The sequence below is a fragment of the Nerophis lumbriciformis genome, linkage group LG20 (assembly GCF_033978685.3).
Source record: "Nerophis lumbriciformis linkage group LG20, RoL_Nlum_v2.1, whole genome shotgun sequence".
NCBI lineage: Eukaryota > Metazoa > Chordata > Actinopteri > Syngnathiformes > Syngnathidae > Nerophis > Nerophis lumbriciformis.
In genome coordinates this window covers 22,474,532-22,498,264 of record NC_084567.2, presented here as the reverse complement: position 1 = coordinate 22,498,264, position 23,733 = coordinate 22,474,532, and the positions used below count along the sequence as shown (strand labels likewise).

The 23,733-nt window shown below is 40.5% G+C and overlaps 1 protein-coding gene across 5 annotated transcripts in view; it reads right to left on the bottom strand.

The window, feature by feature from the left end:
- mbd2 (methyl-CpG binding domain protein 2) overlaps nt 1–23,733 on the bottom strand; it is a 94,782-nt gene that overhangs the window by 41,457 nt on the left and 29,592 nt on the right. For 3 of the 5 annotated variants that reach the window (XR_009817431.1, XM_061980594.1, XM_061980591.1), the window contains exons 4-6: nt 18,612–18,702; nt 18,365–18,542; nt 1,008–1,144 (exon numbers count right to left, since the gene is read on the bottom strand). Coding sequence is in view for 4 of the 5 variants with exons in the window: in XM_061980594.1 (XP_061836578.1) it covers nt 1,027–1,144; nt 18,365–18,542; nt 18,612–18,702 (387 nt within the window). In the remaining variant the exon portion in view is untranslated. The remainder of the gene's footprint in view (nt 1–1,007; nt 1,145–18,364; nt 18,543–18,611; nt 18,703–23,733) is intronic. The other 2 variants (XM_061980593.1, XM_061980595.1) reach the window with 2 other exon arrangements.

Here is a 23,733-nt window from a genome sequence, read left to right as displayed (position 1 = left end):
TTGATCTAAAAATGAAACTGTTACTGACTACCACAATTATTTTTTTAAATTTCTATTAGTGTTTCTTAAAGCCAGAAAGTTGTCATTTTAAATTAAGGTGTCATGTCTGTTCTCTGCTTTCTTTCTACAAGATTAGACAACTGAATGAACACCCTCTAAGTTAAAGTTAAAAAGTTAAAGTACCAATGATTGTCACACACACTAGGTGTGGCGAAATTATTCTCTGCATTTGACCCATCACCCTTGATCACCCCCTGGGAGGTGAGGGGAGCAGTGGGCAGCAGCGGTGGCCGCGCCCGGGAATAATGTTTGGTGATTTAACCCCCAATTCCAACCCTTGATGCTGAGTGCCAAGCAGGGAGGTAATGGGATTTGAACTCACAACCTAACAATCTCAGGGTGGACACTCTAACCACTGGCTGATGATTAGATCATTTTTGCTGTTGTTTGTAGTTTTATGTATCTTCAGTATTTTTTTTCCCTTTCAGTAATTGAGGTTTGGGTTGTTATTTTTTTCCCTACGTCCTTCTGCACTCCCTTGTTGCATCATTACTAATAAGTGTTGTTTTAGTATCGTGTTTTTTTGGACACTGATTTATTTATGATTGTTTTAGTTTCTAGTTTGTGTCGAGGTGTGTATGTGCTCTGTATCTTTTTCGTTTGTACTTTGTTTTCAGCATGCGATAGACTTTAATAATTTTCTTTATCTTTCTATTAATAAAAATTATGCATTATAAAATATAAACTTTCTAATAAAATGTGTTTCATAGCTTTCGTCCAGGCTTCTACATTCTATGATTGCATTTCTTAAGCCCATAGAAACTTAGCTTTTTTCTGTTTAGCTGTTTATGACAGCTTTCGTTAAACTTTGCTGTATTTAAATCACATTTCTTTTAGGTGGTTTCTTACAGTTTGGTCACCTGTGTTAAGGTGCAAACCCTAGAAGTACCGTCACAGGGGTACAGTTTTTTCACTCTGTCAGTGATATATAAATCATTTTTGTATACCTGTCTCACTTTTATGTCTTTAAGCCGTCATCCCGTCCTGCATTTCTCGGGTGTTTTCAGCAGCCCGCGCCAAGCCATCGGCCATCAGCGCCTCCTCCAAACTCCTCCGTGCTTGATGGACCTTGAGCTCCTGCTCTCTAAAAACACAACCATAATGTCTTATGAATCGGAATCAACTTTTAGCACGAAAAACATTCTGTAGGTTCAAAACAGGAACTCTTATCTGTAACATTTTGGCTTCAGTGAGACACTGAAACAATGTCTAGCAACCTGACGTTTGTTGACATAAAAAAACAACACTATTTTTAATGGTAAAAATAATATTGCCTATTAGAAGAAATCTTAACAGTTGAGCACTCCAGAGACCCAAATATGTGAGTACAAGTGTTTAAAAGTCAGTTCAGAATGTGATTTGTCTTTCAGCAACCCTTCTATTTGGCGGGGTAGGGGCCAGCATCTGGATGAAATGGAACAGCATGTATCATTACACCACCAGGTCTTAATGCAGTCTGTAATTTGGCAACTTTATACTTTTTTTAATGAAACACAGGCCAGGAAAAACTATACATTTAGCAGAAGTCAGAGGAGGAATGACAAACTAGAACAGGACATTTTGTCTGCAACTTATATCTTCAAATGTACAGTAAAGCTCTGTGTAATATTTGTTGATTTTCCCTGTGATTAGTATGATAACCAGGTACAATTGTTAGAAGATTTTATTTGAACAATTAACCTTTCTTTTTTTACAATATCTTTATTACATTTTCCACATGTATTAAATACAAATTGGCAGTGGTGTCCCGATCCAATATTGATATAGAAAAAAACAAGAATTGGAGTATATTGGCTTGCATCTAAAATCTTGGATTTAAGCACAAGCAGTCCTGCAAGATGTCGACTTGTGCAAAGCCGGACAGCCAGTTAAAATTTAAATATCCTTCAATAAGCACACAAGGTTGGCTTTTTCATGTATGTTTGTTAAGTCATTACCCAAAGTACACATGGTATGCTTTAGGCTACTAGGAGCTAGCAGCTACAAAACAGCTTAGCACACAAGCTTTAAGTGTAATAAGTGGCATTCATTGAACAATATGTTCAGTCTAAAAGAGAACATCGGTCAATATAAACAAGTATCAAATAATTATAGTTGGATATTACTTACAGATACAAGGTAAAAGCGTATTATAAAGTATCCAGTAACAAATGTGTCCGCATCAGTCAACTATCACTTCGCTTCAATTTAAAGACAGCATACAGAATGTCCATTCCAGACAGTAAATAAAGTTAGGCGTTTTCATACCTGCCATTCATTAATCTGTTTTAGAATTACTCAAACAGAAAACAATGATAATGGTTATTTTACTAGATAAAACCTTTTCTAACCTCCACACTACAAAATAATAAAAGTATGTATGATTCGTGCTGATTTTGTATCAGATCGATATCGGCCATTACGTAATACTCCAATTGTATCGGGGCACCCCTACAGGTAGAAAAAGATTACAAGAAATTTGAAAAGAAAACACAAAAACAAACGCAGAGACCTTACCCAACCCTCTCCAAACATTTCCGCACATCAACAACAAGCCCAACACAACAACAATAACAAACACAACACAGAATGTAAGCCAAATTGTACACTAGGGGCCTAATCTACTAAAATCCAAATACCATGCGCTAAACAGCGTATGCAAACTAGAAAATTGCCTGTACTATTAATGGGCGTGTTGCGTGTAATTTACAAAGACGATGTTTACAATTGAAGAGTGGTGCAGACCACCTTATTTAAATTAGGTTTTTGCGTGTACTATATGGGGCTTTCACCATGGAGACACTCGATCCTTTACTGCACATTCATGTTATCGGGCTCCTTACTTGTGGTGTTTTGCTATCTTTTTAAACGAGCAGCAAACATGTAAAACTTTTTATGGGTATTTAGGCTGGCACTAACTGCGAGTGTGCACTGCAGACGCAAGAAAATGCATAATGCAAGATTGAGTTTTTTACACAGAAGATATGCTAATAATATAGCTTCTATAGGAAAAAGCAAATGTCATAAAAAAAAACGCCAACATACACCAAAATACATTAATTACATTTGTTTTAATTAGCCTCTTAAGTCATCTAGCAGCGATAAAATTATAAAATAATATTGCCGAATAGACAATATGTCTAATATTTTTTATTTTTGACAGTCAACATATGTTGACAAGCATACGTAGGATGGAACTGCAGCGCATTCGCTTTCTTTCTCGCACCTGTGTAATTGTGTAACTTTTCACAAGTACTACATAAAGACGCAAAATAGCCCTTGCAGTTGAATTTAACTCTTGATAAATCACACTGGGTATGCTCAATAATGAGATTTGCATCTTCTCCTTCTAGTATTGTGGGAATTCTGATGATCAGCATTTATTCTGCATATTCACGAAGACAAAACACGCTAAATAGATTGTGCTCCTTATTCTGCTCACTGAAGAGACGTAATCCTCGGGATACAAGTTTAGTAGATCAGCTTTGCTTGTGCTATCAAGTTTGCATGTGTTTAATACATGCAAACCTATAGTAGACTCTCGTTTGTGTCAGGGTCCAAAACCTAACAGGGCCGTCACAATTAGCGCATCCTTCAGGAGCTTCAATTGTTCATTTTATTATCCTGTGTCTTGCAGACAGACATTCCAAGGGCGGTTAATTTCACAATGCTGTCTGCTTCAAATGTTCAGGCTATCACACAAAATTGATTGCATCGAGTCATCATTGTAAAAATTCAACATCAAAGCTTGTAACAATAGAGGATGACACCAAACCTGAAAAATACAGCCTTATCCTGGCAATGTAAAGAGGAAAAACAAAATAAGTTGAAACTTAAACATCCACTGCACAGTTTGGTCAAAAGAACTTGAAGGGGTATCTGTTCACAGGCAGAAGAGGAAGGCAGCGAGAGAAGAGAGGAATGAGAGCGATTTAGGATGACGAGCACATTCAGAAGCGAGGAAAGAGAGAGAATTGGAAATTAATGGAGGAAAGAGATAAGAAAGGGGGGCGAGCACAGGAGGCATAAATGCTGGAGGGAGGGAGGAGATATAAACTGAGGGAGGAGGGGTTGAAAATAGCTAAGAGGAATGAAGATGGAAAAACAAAGAGGGGACGTAGACAGACGTGGAAATGTGAAGATACTGAAAGAATAAGAGAGGTGGTAAATGATGGAGAAGATGAGAAATGGAAAAAAAAAGAATAAAAATAGAGGACTATTAGGAAGCTACAAGGACATCAACAAGGAAACGTTATGAGTGAAAAGTTGAGGCCAGAAAGGAAACGAGACAGATGCATTGCAATGAATTTCATGTAATGGCTTTGGCCAGCTGTTCCCTTTGCTGGTGCACTGGACAAACACATGCAAACAGTTGCTCTGTGTTGCCACAGTGCCCCCTGCTGGAAGGACAGCCAAATTCAAATAATGTCCCTTTGCAGCTATCCATTTTCTACACCTTCTGTACTCATTAGGGTCACACTTGAGCTGGAGTCAGCTGACTCTGGACTGGAGACACCAGCGACATTACCATTACCTATTAGAGGTAGAATATAGTAGAATATAGCTTCAAACCATTTGGTGGCAGAAATGCATCAGTCAGTTGTTTAATTAGTTTCAAGAAGCAAAAGCCAGACGTAACCCTTCAGTGAAAGATAGGGAGAAGTAACTCAAACTCTAAATGCCAAATAGTCGCTGGCCACAGAATTGTCAACACTATTTTCAAACAACTTAAAACAGAACTGCACTTTTTGGGGGAATTGTATCTATCATTCACAATCCTATATAAGAGAACACATATGAATTTATTTTTTTAATGCATTCTAAAAAGTAAAAAATGCAATCAAAAGTCTGCTTACAATGGAGCCTATGGAAGTGGCTGTATTCTGCCTATAAAAGCCCTAAAAAAACCTCCAAACACCTCCATTAAGGTTTTATATACACATTGTAAGTATATACAGTATGTAATGTTTACCTACTCAGCGGCCTAGTGGTTAGAGTGACCGCCCTGAGATCGGTAGGTTGTGAGTTCAAACCCCGGCCGAGTCATACCAAAGACTATAAAGATGGGACCCATTACCTCGCTGCTTGGCACTCAGCATCAAGGGTTGGAATTGGGGGTTAAATCACCAGAAAGGATTCCCGGGCGCGGCACCGCTGCTGCCCACTGCTCCCCTCACCTCCCAGGGGGTGAACAAGGGGATGGGTCAAATGCAGAGGATACATTTCACCAGACCTAGTGTGTGTGTGACAATCATTGGTACTTTAACTTTAATGTAGTAAGGTCCACATTTACAAACTCCGTTTCCATATGAGTTGGGAAATTGTGTTAGATGTAAATATAAACGGAATACAATGATTTGCAAATCCTTTTCAACCCATATTCAATTGAATGCACTACCAAGACAAGATATTTGATGTTCAAACTCATAAACTTTTTTTTTTTTTGCAAATAATAATTAACTTAGAATTTCATGGCTGCAACACGTGCCAAAGTAGTTGGGAAAGGGCATGTTCACCACTGTGTTACATGGCCTTTCCTTTTAACAACACTCAGTAAACGTTTGGGAACTGAGGAGACACATTTTTTAAGCTTCTCAGGTGGAATTATTTCCCATTCTTGCTTGATGTACAGCTTAAGTTGTTCAACAGTCCAGGGGTCTACGTTGTGGTATTTTAGGCTTCATAATGCGCCACACATTTTCAATGGGAGACAGGTCTGGACTACAGGCAGGCCAGTCTAGTACCCGCACTCTTTTACTATGAAGCCACGTTGATGTAACACGTGGCTTGGCATTGTCTTGCTGAAATAAGCAGGTGCCTCCATGGTAATGTTGCTTGGATGGCAACATATGTTGCTCCAAAACCTGTATGTACCCATACTTGCCAACCCTCCCGGATTTTCCGGGAGACTCCCGAAATTCAGCGCCTCTCCCGAAAACCTCCCAGGACAAATTTTCTCCCGAAAATCTCCCGAAATTCAGGCGGACTCAGCATACCTGCCCAATCACGTTATAACTGTAGAATGATGGAGGGCGAGTTCTTGGTTTCTTATGTGAGTTTATTGTGAGGCAGTTTCATTAACGTCCTCCCTGCGCGGCAACAGCACACAACAGCAGTCACGTTTTTGTATACCGTAAAGCAGTTCGTCTGCCATAAACAGCAATGTTGTGACACTCTTAAACAGGACAATACTGCCATCTAGTGCATTTGATGAAAGCACTTTTGTGCGTGCTACACAGCAATGCGTGGCGAAGTTGGTAGGTTGGCCGTGCCAGCAATCGGAGGGTTGCTGGTTACTGGGGTTCAATCCCCACCTTCTACCATCCTAGTCACGTCCGTTGTGTCCTTGGGCAAGACACTTCACCCCTTGCTCCTGATGGCTGCTGGTTAGTGCCTTGCATGGCAGCTCCCGCCATCAGTGTGTGAATGTGTGTGTGAATGGATGAATGTGGAAATACTGTCAAAGCACTTTGAGTACCTTGAAGGTAGAAAAGCGCTATACAAGTATAACCCATTTATCATTTATCATCAGAGAGGGTGTTCAGCATGGTTCGAAAAATAGTGACAGAGAATAGACAAGAATGGACAATTCAACCCCAGAGAATAGACAAGAATGGACAATTCAACCCTTAACTCAACAATGTGTAAGATGAGTGTTATGTGTGTGTATATGTGTAAATAAATGAACACTGAAATTCAAGTATTTATTTTATATATATATATATATATATATATATATATATATATATATATATATATATATATATATATATATATATATATATATATACATATATATATATATATATATACGTATATATATATATACGTATATAGCTAGAATTCACTGAACGTCAAGTATTTCTTATATCTATATATATATATATATATATATATATATATATATATATATATATATATATATATATATATATATATATATATATATATAGATATAAGAAATACTTGACGTTCAGTGAATTCTAGCTATATACGTATATATATATATACGTATATATATATATATATATATATATATATATATATATGAAATACTTGACTTGGTGAATTCTAGCTGTAAATATACTCCTCCCCTTTTAGCCACGCCCCCAACCACGCCCCCGTCCCACCCCGACCACGCCCATCCCCACCCCCCTCACCCCCCACCTCCCGAAATCGGAGGTCTCAAGGTTGGCAAGTATGTATGTACCTTTCAGCATTAATGGTGCCTTCACAGATGTGTAAGTTACCCATGTCTTGGGCACTAATACACCCCCACACCATCACAGATGCTGGCTTTTCAACTTTGCGCCTATAACAATCCGGATGGTTCTTTTCCTCTTTGGTCCGAAGGACACGACGTCCACAGTTTCCAAAAACAATTTGAAATGTGGACTCTTTTCCACTTTGTATCAGTCCATCTTAGATGAGCTCACGCCCAGCGAAGCCGACGACGTTTCTGGGTGTTGTTGAAAACGGTTTTCACCTTGCATAGGAGAGTTTTAACTTGCACTTACAGATGTAGCGACCAACTGTAGTTACTGACAGTGGGTTTCTGAAGTGATCCTGAGCCCATGTGGTGATATCATTTACACACTGATGTCGCTTGTTTATGCAGTACAACCTGAGGGATCGAAGGTCACGGGCTTAGTTGCTCACGTGTAGTGATTTCTCCAGATTCTCTGAACCCTTTGATGATATTACAGACCGTAGATGGTGAAATCCCTAAATTCCTTGCAATAGCTGGTTGAGAAAGGTTTTTCTTAAACTGTTCAACAATGTGCTCACGCATTTGTTGACAAAGTGGTGACCCTCGCCCCATCCTTGTTTGTGAATGACTGAGCATTTCATGGAATCTACTTTTATACCCAATCATGGTACCCACCTGTTCCCAATTAGCCTGCACACCTGTGGGATGTTCCAAATAAGTGTTTGATGAGCATTCTTCAACTTTATCAGTATTTATTGCCACCTTTCCCAACTTCTTTGTCATGTGTTGCTGGCATCAAATTCTAAAATTAATGATTACTTGCAAAAAAATAAATGTTTATCAGTTTGAACATCAAATATGTTGTCTTTGTAGCATATTCAACTGAATATGGGTTGAAAATGATTTGCAAATCATTGTATTCCATTTATATTTACATCTAACACAATTTCCCAACTCATATGGAAACGGGGTTTGTATAATAACATTTAAATATTTACATAATTTGCTCATTTTAAGCATACGTGGCGCACTAATTTAAAAAAACACATCGCAACGTTTGCTTATTTTTTAACAACATCAATGCTTATCACTTACTGCAGACTTTATGAGTGCCAACAAACATATAAAACATCACTTACTGTACAATGTATGTTGCCATTAGGATGCCGATTGATAGAATCTTGTTATAGTCCCGTTTAGATGAAGAATGACTCATAATCCTCGCGAAGAAAAGAGGGTGTAACTAAGCGTATTTTTGTGTCTTTCTCGCCATTTCCGAGTGTAAATTTGCTGTCAAAGTATACCAACTTGTCTATATACGTCCTCATCCTTCAACTATCCAGGTGAGAGGCATTATTTATGATCTACAGTTAACTTCCACAAGCAAAGAAGCGAGGAAGCAGCTTACTACTGGATGATGTGAATATAGACACACAAGCTTGTGATCACTGCGCCGCTATAAATAGTTTGCCTGCGTTAGCGCTTCTAATAACAATATCATTAATACTTGGTTAATACTTAAATCAAAAAATGTACATGGAGTATTACATTGATTTACAAGTTCGAATGCATTAAAAAAATGCATCCGCCATCCTGTCTGTCAGATGGATTGTAAACGATAGGCACATTTTTTTAAAAGTGCATTTCCTCTATAAGGAACATTTAATCTTCGAGGAGCAGTGATCACATTATTTAATTTACTTTTCTTTTAACCTGTCTACTGTATATTTTGTGCATTTTTGTACTTAACTAAAACTATTGTGTGTATTTGTTTGTATGTGATAAAACAGTCCCACGGAGTCTCAATTCCAAGGAATAACACCTTGGAATTTTTTACACAAATGTGCAGCATGCACCTCCATGATGACAATACAAGAAGTAGAAAACTCTCTATGACAAAGCTTTGCAGATAATATACTTTTTATGTACAGTACAGGGGAACCTCGATTTACGATTTTAATTGGTTCTTAAACAGGGTTCCTAAATCGAAAAGTGTGTATAGTGAAGCAAATTTCTCAAAGAGAAACTATGTCAATATGAATAATGTGTTCCAGCCTTGACAAAAGTCCTTATTTTAGTCAAGGTTTGTACACTTTGAACACAAAATAAACTTCTATACAATTGCTACTAATAATGTAATGCCACATATGCCATTTGTATAGTCATGAAGTTGACTGTGTTCTTATATGAATTCTTCTGAAAAAAAAAGTCCTGTATTTTTCAATAGCTTCCATGTCTTTTGTAAGCTTCTGGCGCTTCATTCTGATTTGTTAGAATGAATGTACGATGCATGTTTAACATCATAACTTCTCTCTAAATCGTTATGTATTTGAATTTTCTGCTCCTATTACCGTATTTTTCGGACTATGAGTCGCAGTTTTTTTCATAGTTTGGGGGTGCGACTTATATTCAGGAGCGACTTATGTGTGAAATTATTAACACATTACCGTAAAATATCAAATAACATTATTTAGCTCATTCACGTAGGAGACTAGACGTATAAGATTTCATGGGATTTAGTGATTAGGAGTGACAGATTGTTTGGTAAACGTATAGCATGTTCTATATGTTATAGTTATTTGAATGACTCTTACCATAGTATGTTACGTTAACATACCAGGCACATTCTCAGTTGGTTATTTATGCGCCATATAACGTACACTTATTCAGCCTGTTTTTCACTATTTTTTATTTATTTTAAATTGCCCTTCAAATGTCTATTCTTGGTGTTGGGTTTTATCAAATAAATTTCCCCCCAAAAATGCGACTTATACTCCAGTGCGACATATACTCCAGTGCGACTTATATATGTTTTTTTCCTTCTTTATTATGCATTTTAGGCCGGTGCAACTTATACTCCGGAGCGACTTATACTCCGAAAAATATGGTACTTTTGTTAACCGTAATATTGTCTTTGTGTTTTCTTTTTTTTTTGTCTTTTAGAAGAGACGATTGATGAGGAATGTTCTCCTTCTATGTTGTGACGCTGGGAAATTATGAACAGCATATGCTGCATCTCAGGACTTTCTTTGTCATCATTGCTGGACAGACTTCGGAACATGTCGCACTGCTTAAATTGTATCCATGTCTCCTTCAAGACAGTCTTTATCTTGGACATAACATTTCAGAGGTAGTGTGTAAATTGTGTATATCGCTTTGCAAATGGACCCTTGTTTTAAAATTCTACTTCATTTTATTTAATTTTTAACTTATTACCAACTTAATAGTTTTAACAAATGAAAAGAAAAAACTAAGTTAAAAAAACATGTAAAAATTGTTCTGAAAATGTTGCGACAATTTTTTAAAGTTGCATCAACATTTTTTAAACTTATATATTGTATATTTTAATTAGATGTGGTGTAATTTGCTGTCTTCTTTCATTTTTGTCCAACTTAATTTTTGGACAATTTTTTGAAAATGTTACTTAATTTTGTTGCATCTTCAACTTATCACCAACTAAATTATACCAACTCTACCAACCTATAAATACATTTAATCAGGTCCAGTGTAATTAATTTGCTGCCTATTTTCATGTTCAATAAAACACATTTTGTTGCATCTTCAACGTATCACCAACTTTTACCAAATTAAAAAACAGAAAGTTATCAAAACGTGTAAAAATTGACTGGAAAATGTTGGGACTATTTTTTTTTAAGTTACATCAAAGTACAACAATTTTTACAGTGTGGCATTCACACCAAATTATTAAATCTTGGACTCATCAGACCAGAGAATTTTGTTTCTCATGGTCTAAGAGTCTTTGAGGTGCATTTTGGCAAACTTTTTACCAAATAATGACTTTTGTATGGCCACTATTCCATGCAGGCCTGATTGGTGGATTGCTGCATGATGGTTGTTCTTCTAGAACATTGTCCTCTCTCCACAGAAATGCTGCAGCTCTGATAGGGTTACAATCGAGTTCTTGGTCACTTCCCTGACTAGACTAAGACAAATGCAGCAATGTACAGACACATCCTGGATGAAAACCGATGCCTCCAATCTGATGGAGCTTGAGAGATGCTGCAAAGAGGAATGAGCAGAGAGGAATGGGCAATACTGCCCAAAGATAAGTGTGAAAATGTTATGGCATCATATTCAAAAAGACTTGAGACTGTAATTGCTTCGAAAGGTGCATCGACAATGTATTGCGCAAAGGCTGTCAATACTTATGCACATGTGCGTTCAAAGCCCTCCCGAACAACTTCAAAACCCTCCATCAATGTTTTATATACACACTGCAAGTACATATATAATATAGTAATAATATTACCGTATGTTGGTCATTTTAAGCATTGCTGGAACTAATTTCCTCTGTGCATTTATTTTCGTTTCCATTGCAGCGCACTTCTGACTGACTGACAAATGTGTTCTACTTCCGCATACAAACGGCAGTGTGTTTTCTAATCATGGCACACAACAGACAACGAAGAAAACTATTTTTGGACGAATGAGGATTCAAAACCTTTTATTTTGAACCTGAATATACGGAGGATGAACTGCTGCGTATAGAAGCGAGCACAAAGAGAGAGGGAAACGTTGGAGCAGACAGAAGCCGAGAGAGTGAGGTCGCCGTGACTTGACGCTGTAAATGTGGAGCTTGGAGCCAAGCTATGCCGACAGCAATGGATTGCTTACCCAAAATCAACTGGAAACGTCCCCGGCTTGCTTGACCAAACTGATAACTGTCCATTGAGTGAGTCACTTTAATATTGATCATGATACACGCAGCACGTCATGCGTGTTAGTACATCTACAGTACATACGGTGTCAAGCAAGCTGTGTACAAACAAAACATGAAATGTGGGCTAATACATTACAGATACTGTAATATGATTGTTCATGTTTATCAGTCAGTACAAATTGGTGTCCTATTGCATGGTGTTGTGCATTACAAGCTCAAACGCGATTAGGGTGCTGATATAGAAGCTAACCTATTCCTCGGCATAGCTCGCTCACGGCTATACCGTAGCACGCCGATGTGTAAGTACGCAAGAAAAACAGTTCCTCAGTGTTCGCTCTTACAATAACAGTCAATACAGCTTGGTTGCTATACAGGTTACGGAAAGTAAATTAAGAATTGTTGGCGGTCTTTAAATGCCTTGTTTAGAGTGATTTAGAGGCCGAATGGATTTCTCCCATTAGCTGCATTGCTAGCCTCCTAGAACGAGCCGATTTTTACATGTTAGAATGCAAAAAAACGAGCCGATTTTGATATGTTAGAATGCAAAAATACACAAAAAAAATGTTTTGTCTTCTTGTCGCTCTTAAGTATTGTGAACGATAGGCACAATTTAAAAAAAAAGTGCATTTCACCTTTAAGGGGCTGATTAAAAAAAAGTCAATTGATGCATTTTGGTGTCTGCTGGCGTGTTTTTAGTCACATTCATTTTTCATATATATGAAAAAAACTACTTTGCAATATGCATTTTCTGGGGTTTGGAACTTTTCCAATCGACGCTCGCAGTAAGTGCCGCACTTTTAGCACACTAAAAAAAGTGGGTTGCATTGTGGATGCACTGCAGGACTGCTTCTAAAATGCCCATAAAAGTTGTACATGTGTGCTGCATGTTTCAGAAAAGCAAAACAGGCACAGGCATGATAACACGAATTTGGAATAACTGTGGAGTGTCTCCATGGTGGAAGCCAAAAATCTCATTTAAATAAGGCGGTCTCTCTACCTTTAAATTGTACTTGCACCCTTAGTAGATCACAATCAACACGCCCACTAATAGTACACTAATAGTACACACAATTTTATAGTTTGCACACGCTATTTAGCGCGTTGTATTTATATGGATCTTAGTAGATCAGGCCCATTGTGTCTTTTTGTGTTTTTTCTTCGCCTGCCCACCAAAAAGGTCAAGGTAATGTTATTTACATTTTTTTTTACGTATAGTGTCAGATCATTTGAAGATGCATGTCATGCAGAACATGACATTGTTTTTTTATTAAACAAAGTAAACAGTCTTATCTATCTTATTTACATGACATAATTTATGTATATACATGGTCACATTTACAATGTGGAGTTTGCATGTTCTCCCCGTGACTGGGTGGGTTCCCTCCGGGTACTTCGGCTTCCTCCCACCTCCAAAGACATGCATTGCCTACCGCCCGAATGCAGCTGAGATATGCTCCAGCACCCCCCGCGACACCGAAAGGTACAAGCGGTAGAAAATGAATGGATGGATCTGCTCTCTGTATACCCAAAGAAAGAGTGATCATTGACTAAGGGGCCCCTCTAATACTGAGAACATTGGCACTTATTTCATAGTTTTGGACCTAAAAATTATGTATAAAGGCAAAATAAACCCCCATAAAGACACGGTAGTAATTTTAGGCTTGTTTTCTAACAGATTTTGGAACGCCTACAGAAGATCCGAGGCAATTTCATATTGCGTAGTATGTGTTTTGGTAGCATCTTCATCTCGAATCACGGTTTTCCACGCAGAATTTGAAGAAATAAGCTAATATGCATGTAATAATGCACTATGTAATAACGGAAAATGATGTAATAATATAATACATTTTGACCTCATTACGTAAGAACGCCACGTTTTGCAATAATCGACCACATTTTTAATAAACATTGAAGCATTTTGTAACAACTTGTAACATATTGCAAAAGTTATTACAAAATGCGGGTGCTGCACAAAATGCTACAATTTGGTGCATTATGCAATAAACCATTGAAATGGATGCCTTAATTGGGAAAAACTTAACACAACACCAACACAAAACATTTACATTAAAATTAGAATTCATTTTAAGAATCTAGTAGGATAATTGGTCAAACATAAATCAAATGTAACTTTTTTGACTATAATGGAGAATGTGATTGCAAGCTAGAGACAAAAGTTACACTAATGAATAGAGATGTCGGCAGTCCAATATTATCGGCCGATAAATGCTTTAATATGTAATTTCGGAAATAATCGGTATCGGTTTCAAAATTATCGGTATCGCTTTCAAAAAGGTAAATGTATGACTTTTTAAACCGCCGCTTTGTACACTGACGTAGGGAGAGGTACAGAACGCCAATAAACCTTAAAGGCACTGCCTTTGCATGCTGGCCCAGTCACATAATATCTACGGCTTTTCACAATGCAAGGCATACTTGGTCAACAGCCATGCAGTTTACACTGAGGGTGGCCGTATAAACAACTTTAACACTGTTACACTTATGCGCCACACTGTGAACCCACACCAAACAAGAATGACAAACACATTTCGGGAGAACATCCGCACCGTAACACAACATAAACACAATAGAACAAATACCCAGAACCCCTTGCAGCACTTACTCTTCCGGGACGCTACACTATACACCCCCCGCTTCCCCCCCCCCACCTCAAACACGCCCCATACGAGATGAGTGTAATTTGCAGCGATCATTTGAATGATTCTGACTTCAAAGAAAAAATACTTCAGCTGCTCTTCTTTCTCTGTTTTTTCGCAGGTTCTGACTCTTTCTCCCCTCAATGTCGATCCTGATTTTCAGGATCGCATTTGGCTTGAGTCAGAACCTGTGGAAAAACGGAAAAAGAAGAGCAGACCAGGGGGTTCAAAAACAAGCGAAATAGAAGGTAAGCTGCTGGTATTCTATTTTGTGTCCTCTTCTACTGATGTTTTCCTTAAGATGCTTAATGGAATGCTAAAAAAAACATGAGGTCAGATGAGGACACCAGGGAAGTCTGGAAATGGCGATTTCTTTTTTTGCTAATAATGCTAACTATATCAGTTTAATCATGGACCAGGGCAACCAAAACATGCAATTAAATGATCAAAATAATAGTTTTACATGCCTTTATCAACACTGTTTATAAGGAGAAATTGGCTCCAGTTTTGTAGATGACGTCGCACCAAGAGAGGGTGGCATATCGAGCCTGGCAATGGAGTATTCAAAGTAAAATTATTTGGACTATGGATCCTTTAAATGACACATCTTCATTTTGGAGTCTTTCTGTTATGAAAGTTTGTGAGATGTAACTGTGGAGACACAACAATGAGTGGAGAGAGAAGGGCAGCCTATACCTTTGTACTTTTCCACAATTGATTTCTTGAATTCAATAGTGTTTTTCACCTTCCTTATCAATGTGTCGTCACTCTATTTTCTTCGGCCTCATGGTGGATTATTTTGCAGTCATACTCAATTAAAAAAAAGTACAAAGAATGAAAGTCCTGCTTGATGTTTAGTTGCTCGATTACGCGGAATGATACCCGGGAAAACGGACTAGTTAATTATGAGGTACTGTACCACTTTATTTGACCAACGCCTCATTATCTTATTTTGTTCTTTTCTCATGTTAATGAAGACAAGAATGACAATAAAGCATATTTGAATCTTATCAGCTACCACAAAACCCAAAAGCAAAGTCTCAACTAACGCTGTAGCATATTTCTTTTTTAGTGCTTATCAAACAATCTAAATTAAAATAATTGATTAAGATGAAGAATTTGAGCTTTATCTGCAGCTGACCAACATGAATTGTGTCGTGTTTGCTTGAGCAGGGAGAAATTCCGACATGTGAGGCTGTTAATCGATGGCTGGAAAGCAAAAAAAAAGTCAACGGGACAATTGAAAATATTGTGTGAGACACAACGTTAACTTGTTGTTTTGCAGCCATCTGAGTTACCTGTTTTGTATGAAATAGCTAGCCTGACTGTGGCAGCGTATACTTTTCTTTAAACTCATACTCTCTCCTTGGTTTCTTGGAACTTGATTGCTCGTCACTTACATGGCATCATCACTCAATTCTCTGATTACCATGCTTGTCCAGCATAGAGATCGACTGATTATCAGTGATGATACTTAACATCTTGACGAATATCGGTAGCAGCCCTTTTTAATTGGTATCCGCCTTTTAAAAAAATATATTGTTATTATTATTATTATTGATAATGAATAGTTATTGTTACCTCTACCAGCATAACTATCATTTTAAATGCATTGAACAAATGCTTTTTATAATCCAACGGATCCATTAAAAACTGGTTATTTTGGCACAGATGCAGCCGCACCACACCGTGGTGTCTCCAGCATTCTCATCTGATTGATTACGCAAACACTTGTAGGCGGCAGAGCCAACCAAAAGCAGAGGTCTTTTGCAGACTTCTCATTCTCGAACACACAGCAGAGAGAAGTGTGTAGAGTTTAACTCCAGTTGTGTCGAAGGTACGTGAACACATAAAACTCTGTCGAAAGTGTAATAAATGTCCCAGTCCTCTACATGTCACAACTTTTAGTACCGTTATGAGCAGAATACTGTAAAAACTTCATGAACATAAGCGGAAACTGCGAGCTTGTAAAACCTCCCAACATGTCTGTGAATCAAACTATTGATACAGAAACAGCCCGTTAGAGTAGAAGCATGTTTGTGTGTTTGAGAGAGGGATTAAAAACTCAAACAAAATTCAGTCTAGTTTAATTGCAGGGACACACAAACAAATGTTATGCGAGATACGTGTCCCTGAAATATTTTGTATAAGCTGCTACACATACGTGTGATAATACAAAATGTGGATTCTTACAATCAGGCCTTGATAAAGATGTTAATAAATTATATTTATACCTAAATAATGCTTTTGATGATCTGTACGTTACATTTTGTACTTTATATTGCTGCATTAGAATGTCTTAAAAAAGGTTTTCCTTTTTGTAAAAAAGTTTAATATTGCTCGGTGATCCGTCTGCTAATGGTCTGTCAATATCAACACTTGTGAATTTGGAATAATTTCAAACCACAGTTGACGTCATTAAGGATACCTACTATTTCAGCCTGTCTGTGTGGCAGGGATACAAATGAGTTCAGGGATACAAGACTTCAGGAAGCTATCTATTTATTAAAATGTGTATTTAACTTTATACGAGATGCTCCTGTGCCAAGGAACTCCGGCACTTTTTGTTGTTGTTTGTTTTTTAAATATACATGCTTCAGTCATTTAAACAAAGTTGAGTGCTAGAGTTAATAATAGTGTTATTATAAATGTTGATGCTAATATGTCACTTTTATTGTAGATGGATATTGGCTCCAAATATCGGCTAACGGCCTCCTTCACTACTAATAATCAGTATCGGCCCTCTATGATTACCCTTTTCCCAATCACCTTTACAAATTAATTCGATCTGAACTCTGTTAAAAATGTAGCGATCATTTTGAAGTAGGGATGGCTACCAAATTCAGTACTTTCACAAGTACTGACTGAAGTCCATCGGTAGGCCTACGACAAGGTACCGTTTGGTGTAAAATCAAACCATGCCATATTTCGATATCCTTGTTGCACATGACATCACGGCCAGTTGCAGGCCCGACTCAGCACCGACTCAAGCACTTGACCGGGAAACAAGCAGTCTAGTACTTCGATCGGTCTCAGATGGACTGCCTCTTGATAATGTTACAATTTTCCATGCCAACAAAGCGGACGCTCAAATTTGCAGGAAGGCTCCAAATTTCAAAATGCACTAGGTTGATGCTAATTTCAGGGATCCCAGCAGGGTAAAAAAAATTATTAATATAATACATTATTAATATAATTGGGAGGCAAATTAGGTCAAAACAATCTATAAACAAAACAACAATCTATAAACAAAACAGGGCTGCCACAATTAATGCATTAATCCAGATTAATTCATATGTATAATTAATTGTATTTTAACCCATAAGGTGACATATGTCAGCAACACTTTGAACGTATGGAATTCTTTGTTTGGGCATTCCATTCTGCAGAATGATACACGGACATTGGACTAGTTTTTGACGTGAAATGTTTGGCCGTACGATAACCGAGGCAGGTATACAAAGTTTTTGGAAACCCTTTTCTTCCAGAAAAAATAATCATACGGAAAGTGAGGTGTATGAAAACTGAGGTACCACTGTATTTGTTTACCAACACTTGACAGGGTAAACACTTCTTGCCCTTACTCAATGTATACCGTGTGAGAACTTGATACACCTCTGTACCAATCCAAAAGTTCTGCAACAACGATTTAATTCTGAAAGCATGTACCGTTAACACCCATCGTCAAAAATCCAGGTTTACAGTATGAACATGTATCATAGTCAACCCATGCAGAGAAAAAACACCTTCACCCTTAAGCAACATTGTGTCTCTCACCGTATTTGTTCATCAGTCACGGTAAAGGCCTTGCAGAGGGGCTGGGACGTGTTCAGCCAGATTGCTGGGTTCTTCTCAGCTGCCATAGATGTTTGTCCTGTGACAGGGGATGAGCCCATGTGCAGAGCACTGGCGATGGCACGCAACAGAGTGTCATCACTCGAGTCCAGACCGACACCTGCATTGACCTAAAGGTCAGAGGCAAGCAGCTCTTGTATTGGCGTTTAGGCTTCTGTTGAAAACTCACTCTGTAGACCTTTGGGTAGGTCCATAGTACGCAGAACTTTTTCTGAGACATCTGATGATTGCAAACCTTTCAACCTCCTCTCCCAAAACAGCTGCAGAGAGACAGAAGCAGTAATCAGTGTCTTTATGCAAACATGGTTTCCTTTGTTACTGCCATTTCACCAAATTGGTGGCATTTGCATTCCCAAAGGAAAAAATTATAAAAGCAAGTTAAAATAAATCACTTTTTTTTTTCTTTAAACAAAGTGTCTTGCATATTGATCTTATAGGATATTCAATCAAAACAATTTAAAGATACATTTAAACTATCTTGAACACTGGAAAAATGATATTTGTTGCCTGTCCTCGTTTCCTACATTTTCACAAATCCCTTGCCACAGCACATACCGGTATGTTGTTTTTTTTTTAGCATATTCTATATATTTTGCCTTGAATGATGTATTTTTAAATATAAAGAGTCAATTTTAAATTAACTAAAAATATCAATGCGACATTACTATATTAACCATTAGATAAGACCAAACCAATAAAAGTGCGCTGTTCAGTATCGTGGTCACTGATTGCCTCTAGTAGCATTAATACATTGAATTAAACGAGTGTAGAGGTGACTTAGTAGGTATCGTTTCAAGGGCTTTTCTCATGTTAAATCACATATTTAGAAAACCGTAAACATGTTTTTTATGCTGTAGCAATGAAAATATTTGATTTATAATTAATGAATTTCTACACAACACAACACAATGTATTCAGGTCAAGTTAAAATGTACTAAAACAACTTAATAAGTCCAAAAAAAGTTGGAGAAAGCCAAGCTAATTTGATCCAATCCCTGTCCAATATTAAGTGTCTGTTATGATCTCAGGCACAGTTCTTCAATAGTTAATCTTCTTTGTAGTCTGTGTACAGTGTGTGCTTATTTTTTTTCTTAAATTTGTGTCTCAAACTTAATCCATTCCATAATTTCATTCCACACACAGATACACTAAATGCTTCTAAGGTTGTGCGTGCAAACAAATGTTTTATATTCTGTTTATTCCATCCATCCATCCATCTTCTTCCGCTTATCCGAGGTCGGGTCGCGGGGGCAGCAGCCTAAGCAGGGAAGCCCAGACTTCCCTCTCCCCAGCCACTTCATCCAGCTCTTCCCGGGAGATCCCGAGGCGTTCCCAGGCCAGCCGGGAGACATAGTCTTCCCAATGTGTCCTGGTTCTTCCGCGTGGCCTCCTACCGGTCGGACGTGCCCTAAACTCCTCCCTAGGGAGGCGTTCGGGTGGCATTCTGACCAGATGCCCGAACCACCTCATCTGGCTCCTCACGATGTGGAGGAGCAGCAGCTTTACTTTGAGCTCCCCCCGGATGGCAGGGCTTCTCACCTTATCTCTAAGGGAGAGCCCCGCCACCTGGCGGAGGAAACTCATTTCGGCCGCTTGTACCCGTGATCTTGTCCTTTCGGTCATAACCCAAAGCTCATGACCACAGATGAGGATGCGAACGTAGATCGACTTGGTAAATTGAGAGCTTTGCCTTCCAGCTCAGCTCCTTCTTCACCACAACGGATCGATACAGCAGCCGCATTACTGAAGACGCCGCACCGACCCGCCTGTCAATCTCACGATCCACTCTTTCCTCACTCGTGAACAAGACTCCGAGGTACTTGAACTCCTCCACTTGGGGGAGGGTCTCCTCCGCAACCCGGAGATGACACTTCACCCTTTTCCGGGCGAGAACCATGGACTCGGACTTGGAGGTGCTGATTCTCATCTCAGTCGCTTCACACTCAGCTGCGAACCGAGCCAGTGAGAGCTGAAGATCCTGGCCAGATGAAGCCATCAGGACAACATCATCTGCAAAAAGTAGAGACCTAATCCTGCAGCCACCAAACCGGATCCCCTCAACGCCTTGACTGCGCCTAGAAATTCTGTCCATAAAAGTTATGAACAGAATCGGTGACAAAGGGCAGCCTTGGCGGAGTCCAACCCTCACTGGAAACGTGTCCGACTTACTGCCGGTAATGCGGACCAAGCTCTGACACTGATCATACAGGGAGCGGACCGCCACAATCAGACAGTCCGATACCCCATACTCTCTGAGCACTCCCCACAGGACTTCCCGAGGGACACGGTCGAATGCCTTCTCCAAGTCCACAAAGCACATGTAGACTGGTTGGGCAAACTCCCATGCACCCTCAAGGACCCTGCCGAGAGTATAGAGCTGGTCCACAGTTCCACGACCAGGACGAAAACCACACTGATCCTCCTGAATCCGAGGTTTGACTATCCGGCGTAGCTTCCTCTCCAGTACACCTGAATAGACCTAACCGGGAAGGCTGAGGAGTGTGACCCCACGATAGTTAGAACACACCCTGCGGTTCCCCTTTTTAAAGAGAGGAACCACCACCCCGGTCTGCCAATCCAGAGGTACCGCCCCCGATGTCCACGCGATGCTGCAGAGTCTTGTCAACTAAGACAGCCCCACAGCATCCAGAGCCTTAAGGAACTCCGGGCAGATCTCATCTACCCCCGGGGCCTTGCCACTGAGGAGCTTTTTAACTACCTCAGCAACCTCAGCCCCAGAAATAGGAGAGCCCACCACAGATTCCTCAGGCACTGCTTCCTCATAGGAAGACGTGTTGGTGGGATTGAGGAGGTCTTCGAAGTATTCCCTCCACCGATACACAACAACCGCAGTCGAGGTCAGCAGAACACTATCCTCACCATACACGGTGTTGATAGTGCACTGCTTCCCCTTCCTGAGGCAGCGGATGGTGGTCCAGAATCGCTTCAAAGCCGTCCGGAAGTCGTTTTCCATGGCTTCCCCGAATTCCTCCCATGTCCGAGTTTTTCCCCCGCGACCGCTGAAGCCGCACACCGCTTGGCCTGTCGGTACCTGTCCGCTGCCTCAGGAGTCCTCTGAGTCAAAAGAACTCGATAGGACTCCTTCTTCAGCTTGACGGCATCCCTCACCGCCGGTGTCCACCAACGGGTTCTAGGATTACCGCCACGACAGGCACCAACTACCTTGCGGCCACAGCTCAGCCGCCTCGACAATAGAGGTGCGGAACATGGTCCACTCGGACTCAATGTCCAGCACCTCCCTCGTGACATTTTCAAAGTTCTTCCGGAGATGGGAATTGAAACTCTCTCTGACAGGAGACTCTGCCAGACGTTCCCAGCAAACCCTCACAATGCGTTTGGGCCTGCCAGGTCTGTCCGGCATCCTCCCCCACCATCGCAGCCAACTCACCAACAGGTGGTGATCGGTAGAAAGCTCCGCGACAAAGTCGATCATGGAACTGCGGCCGAGGGTGTCCTGGTGCCAAGTGCACATATGGACACCCTTATGCTTGAACATGGTGTTTGTTATGGACAATCTGTGATGAGCACAAGTCCAATAACAAAACACCACTCGGGTTCAGATCCGGGCGGCCATTCTTCCCAATCACGCCTCTCCAGGTTTCACTGTCGTTGCCAATATGAGCGTTGAAGTCCCCCAGTAGAACGAGGGAATCACCCGGGGGAGCACTCTCAAGTACTCCCTCGAGTGAATCCAAAAAGGGTGGGTACTCTGAACTGCTATTTGGCGTGTAAGCGCAAACAACAGTCAGGACCCGTCCCCCCACCCGAAGGCGGAGGGAAGCTACCCTCTCGTCCACTGGGTTGAACTCCAACGTGCAGGCTCTGAGCCGGGGGGCAACAAGAATTTCCACCCCAGCCCGTCGCCTCTCACTGCTGGCAACGCTAGAGTGGAAAAGAGTCCATCCCCTCTCAAGAGAACTGGTTCCAGAGCCCTTGCTGTGCGTCGAAGTGAGTCCGACTATATCTAGTCGCAACTTCTCCACCTCGCGCACTAGCTCAGGCTCCTTCCCCCTCAGCAAGGTGACGTTCCACGTCCCAAGTGCTAGCTTCTGTAGCCGAGGATCGGACCGCCAAGTGCCCTGCCTTTGACTTCCGCCCAGCTCACATTGCACCCGACCTCTATGGCCCCTGCTATGGGTGGTGAGCCCATTGGAGGGGGGACCCACATTGCCTCTTCGGGCTGTGCCCGGCCGGACCCCATGGGGACAGGCCCGGCCACCAGGCGCTTGCCATCGTGTCCCAACTCCGGGCCTGGCTCCAGAGGGGGGCCCTGGTGACCCGCGTCCGGGCGAGGGAAATCTGAGTCTCGGTTCTTGTATTTCCATAGAAGTCTTCGAGTTGCTCTTTGTCTGATCCCTCACCTAGGACCTGTTTGTCTTGGGAGACCCTACCAGGGGGCATGGAAGCCCCCGGACAACATAGCTCCCAGAACAGGGGTCGGCAACCCGCGGCTCCGGAGCCGCATGCGCCTCTTTGATCACTCTGATGCGGCTCAGCTGCATACTTTGGTTCAAAGTGTGGCGCATTATTAGTAAGAGTGTTAAAGTTGTTTTATATGGCCACCGTCAGTCAGGTTACACTGAGGGTGCCCGTGTAAATAACTTTAACACTGCTAGAAATATACGCCACACTGTGAATCCACACCAAACAAGAATGACAAACACATTTTGGGAGAACATCCGCACCGTAACACAACATAAACACAACAGAACAAATACCCAGAACCCTTTGCAGCACTAACTCTTCCAGGACGCTACAATATACACCCCCGCTACCACCAACCCCCCACCCTCTGTGCGTCGGTTGAGGTGGGCGGGGTTTGGTAGCGGGGGTGTATAATGTAGCCCGGAAGGGTTAGGGCTGTATGGGATCCTGGGTATTTGTTCTGTTGTGTTTATGTTGTGTTACGGTGCAGATGTTCTCCCGAAATGTGTTTGTCATTCTTGTTTGGTGTGGGTTCACAGTGTGGCGCATTATTAGTAAGAGTGTTAAAGTTTTTTATACCGCCACCGTCAGTGTAACCTGTGTGGTTGTTGACCAAGTATGCCTTGCTGTCACTTACGTGAGTAAACAGAAGTCCCATACAACATGTGGCTGGGCCGGCACGCTGGTTGTAGAGGGTGCTAAATGCTGTACCATCACGGCACGTTCGAGAGAATTTTCATATTAAGGTGTGGGCCGCGTGTCTGAGACCCTTGGTTTATACATAGCACAAAGCAACAATTAAACTTTGTATGCAGTGTTATTTCATGTTAAATTTCAAAAGATTT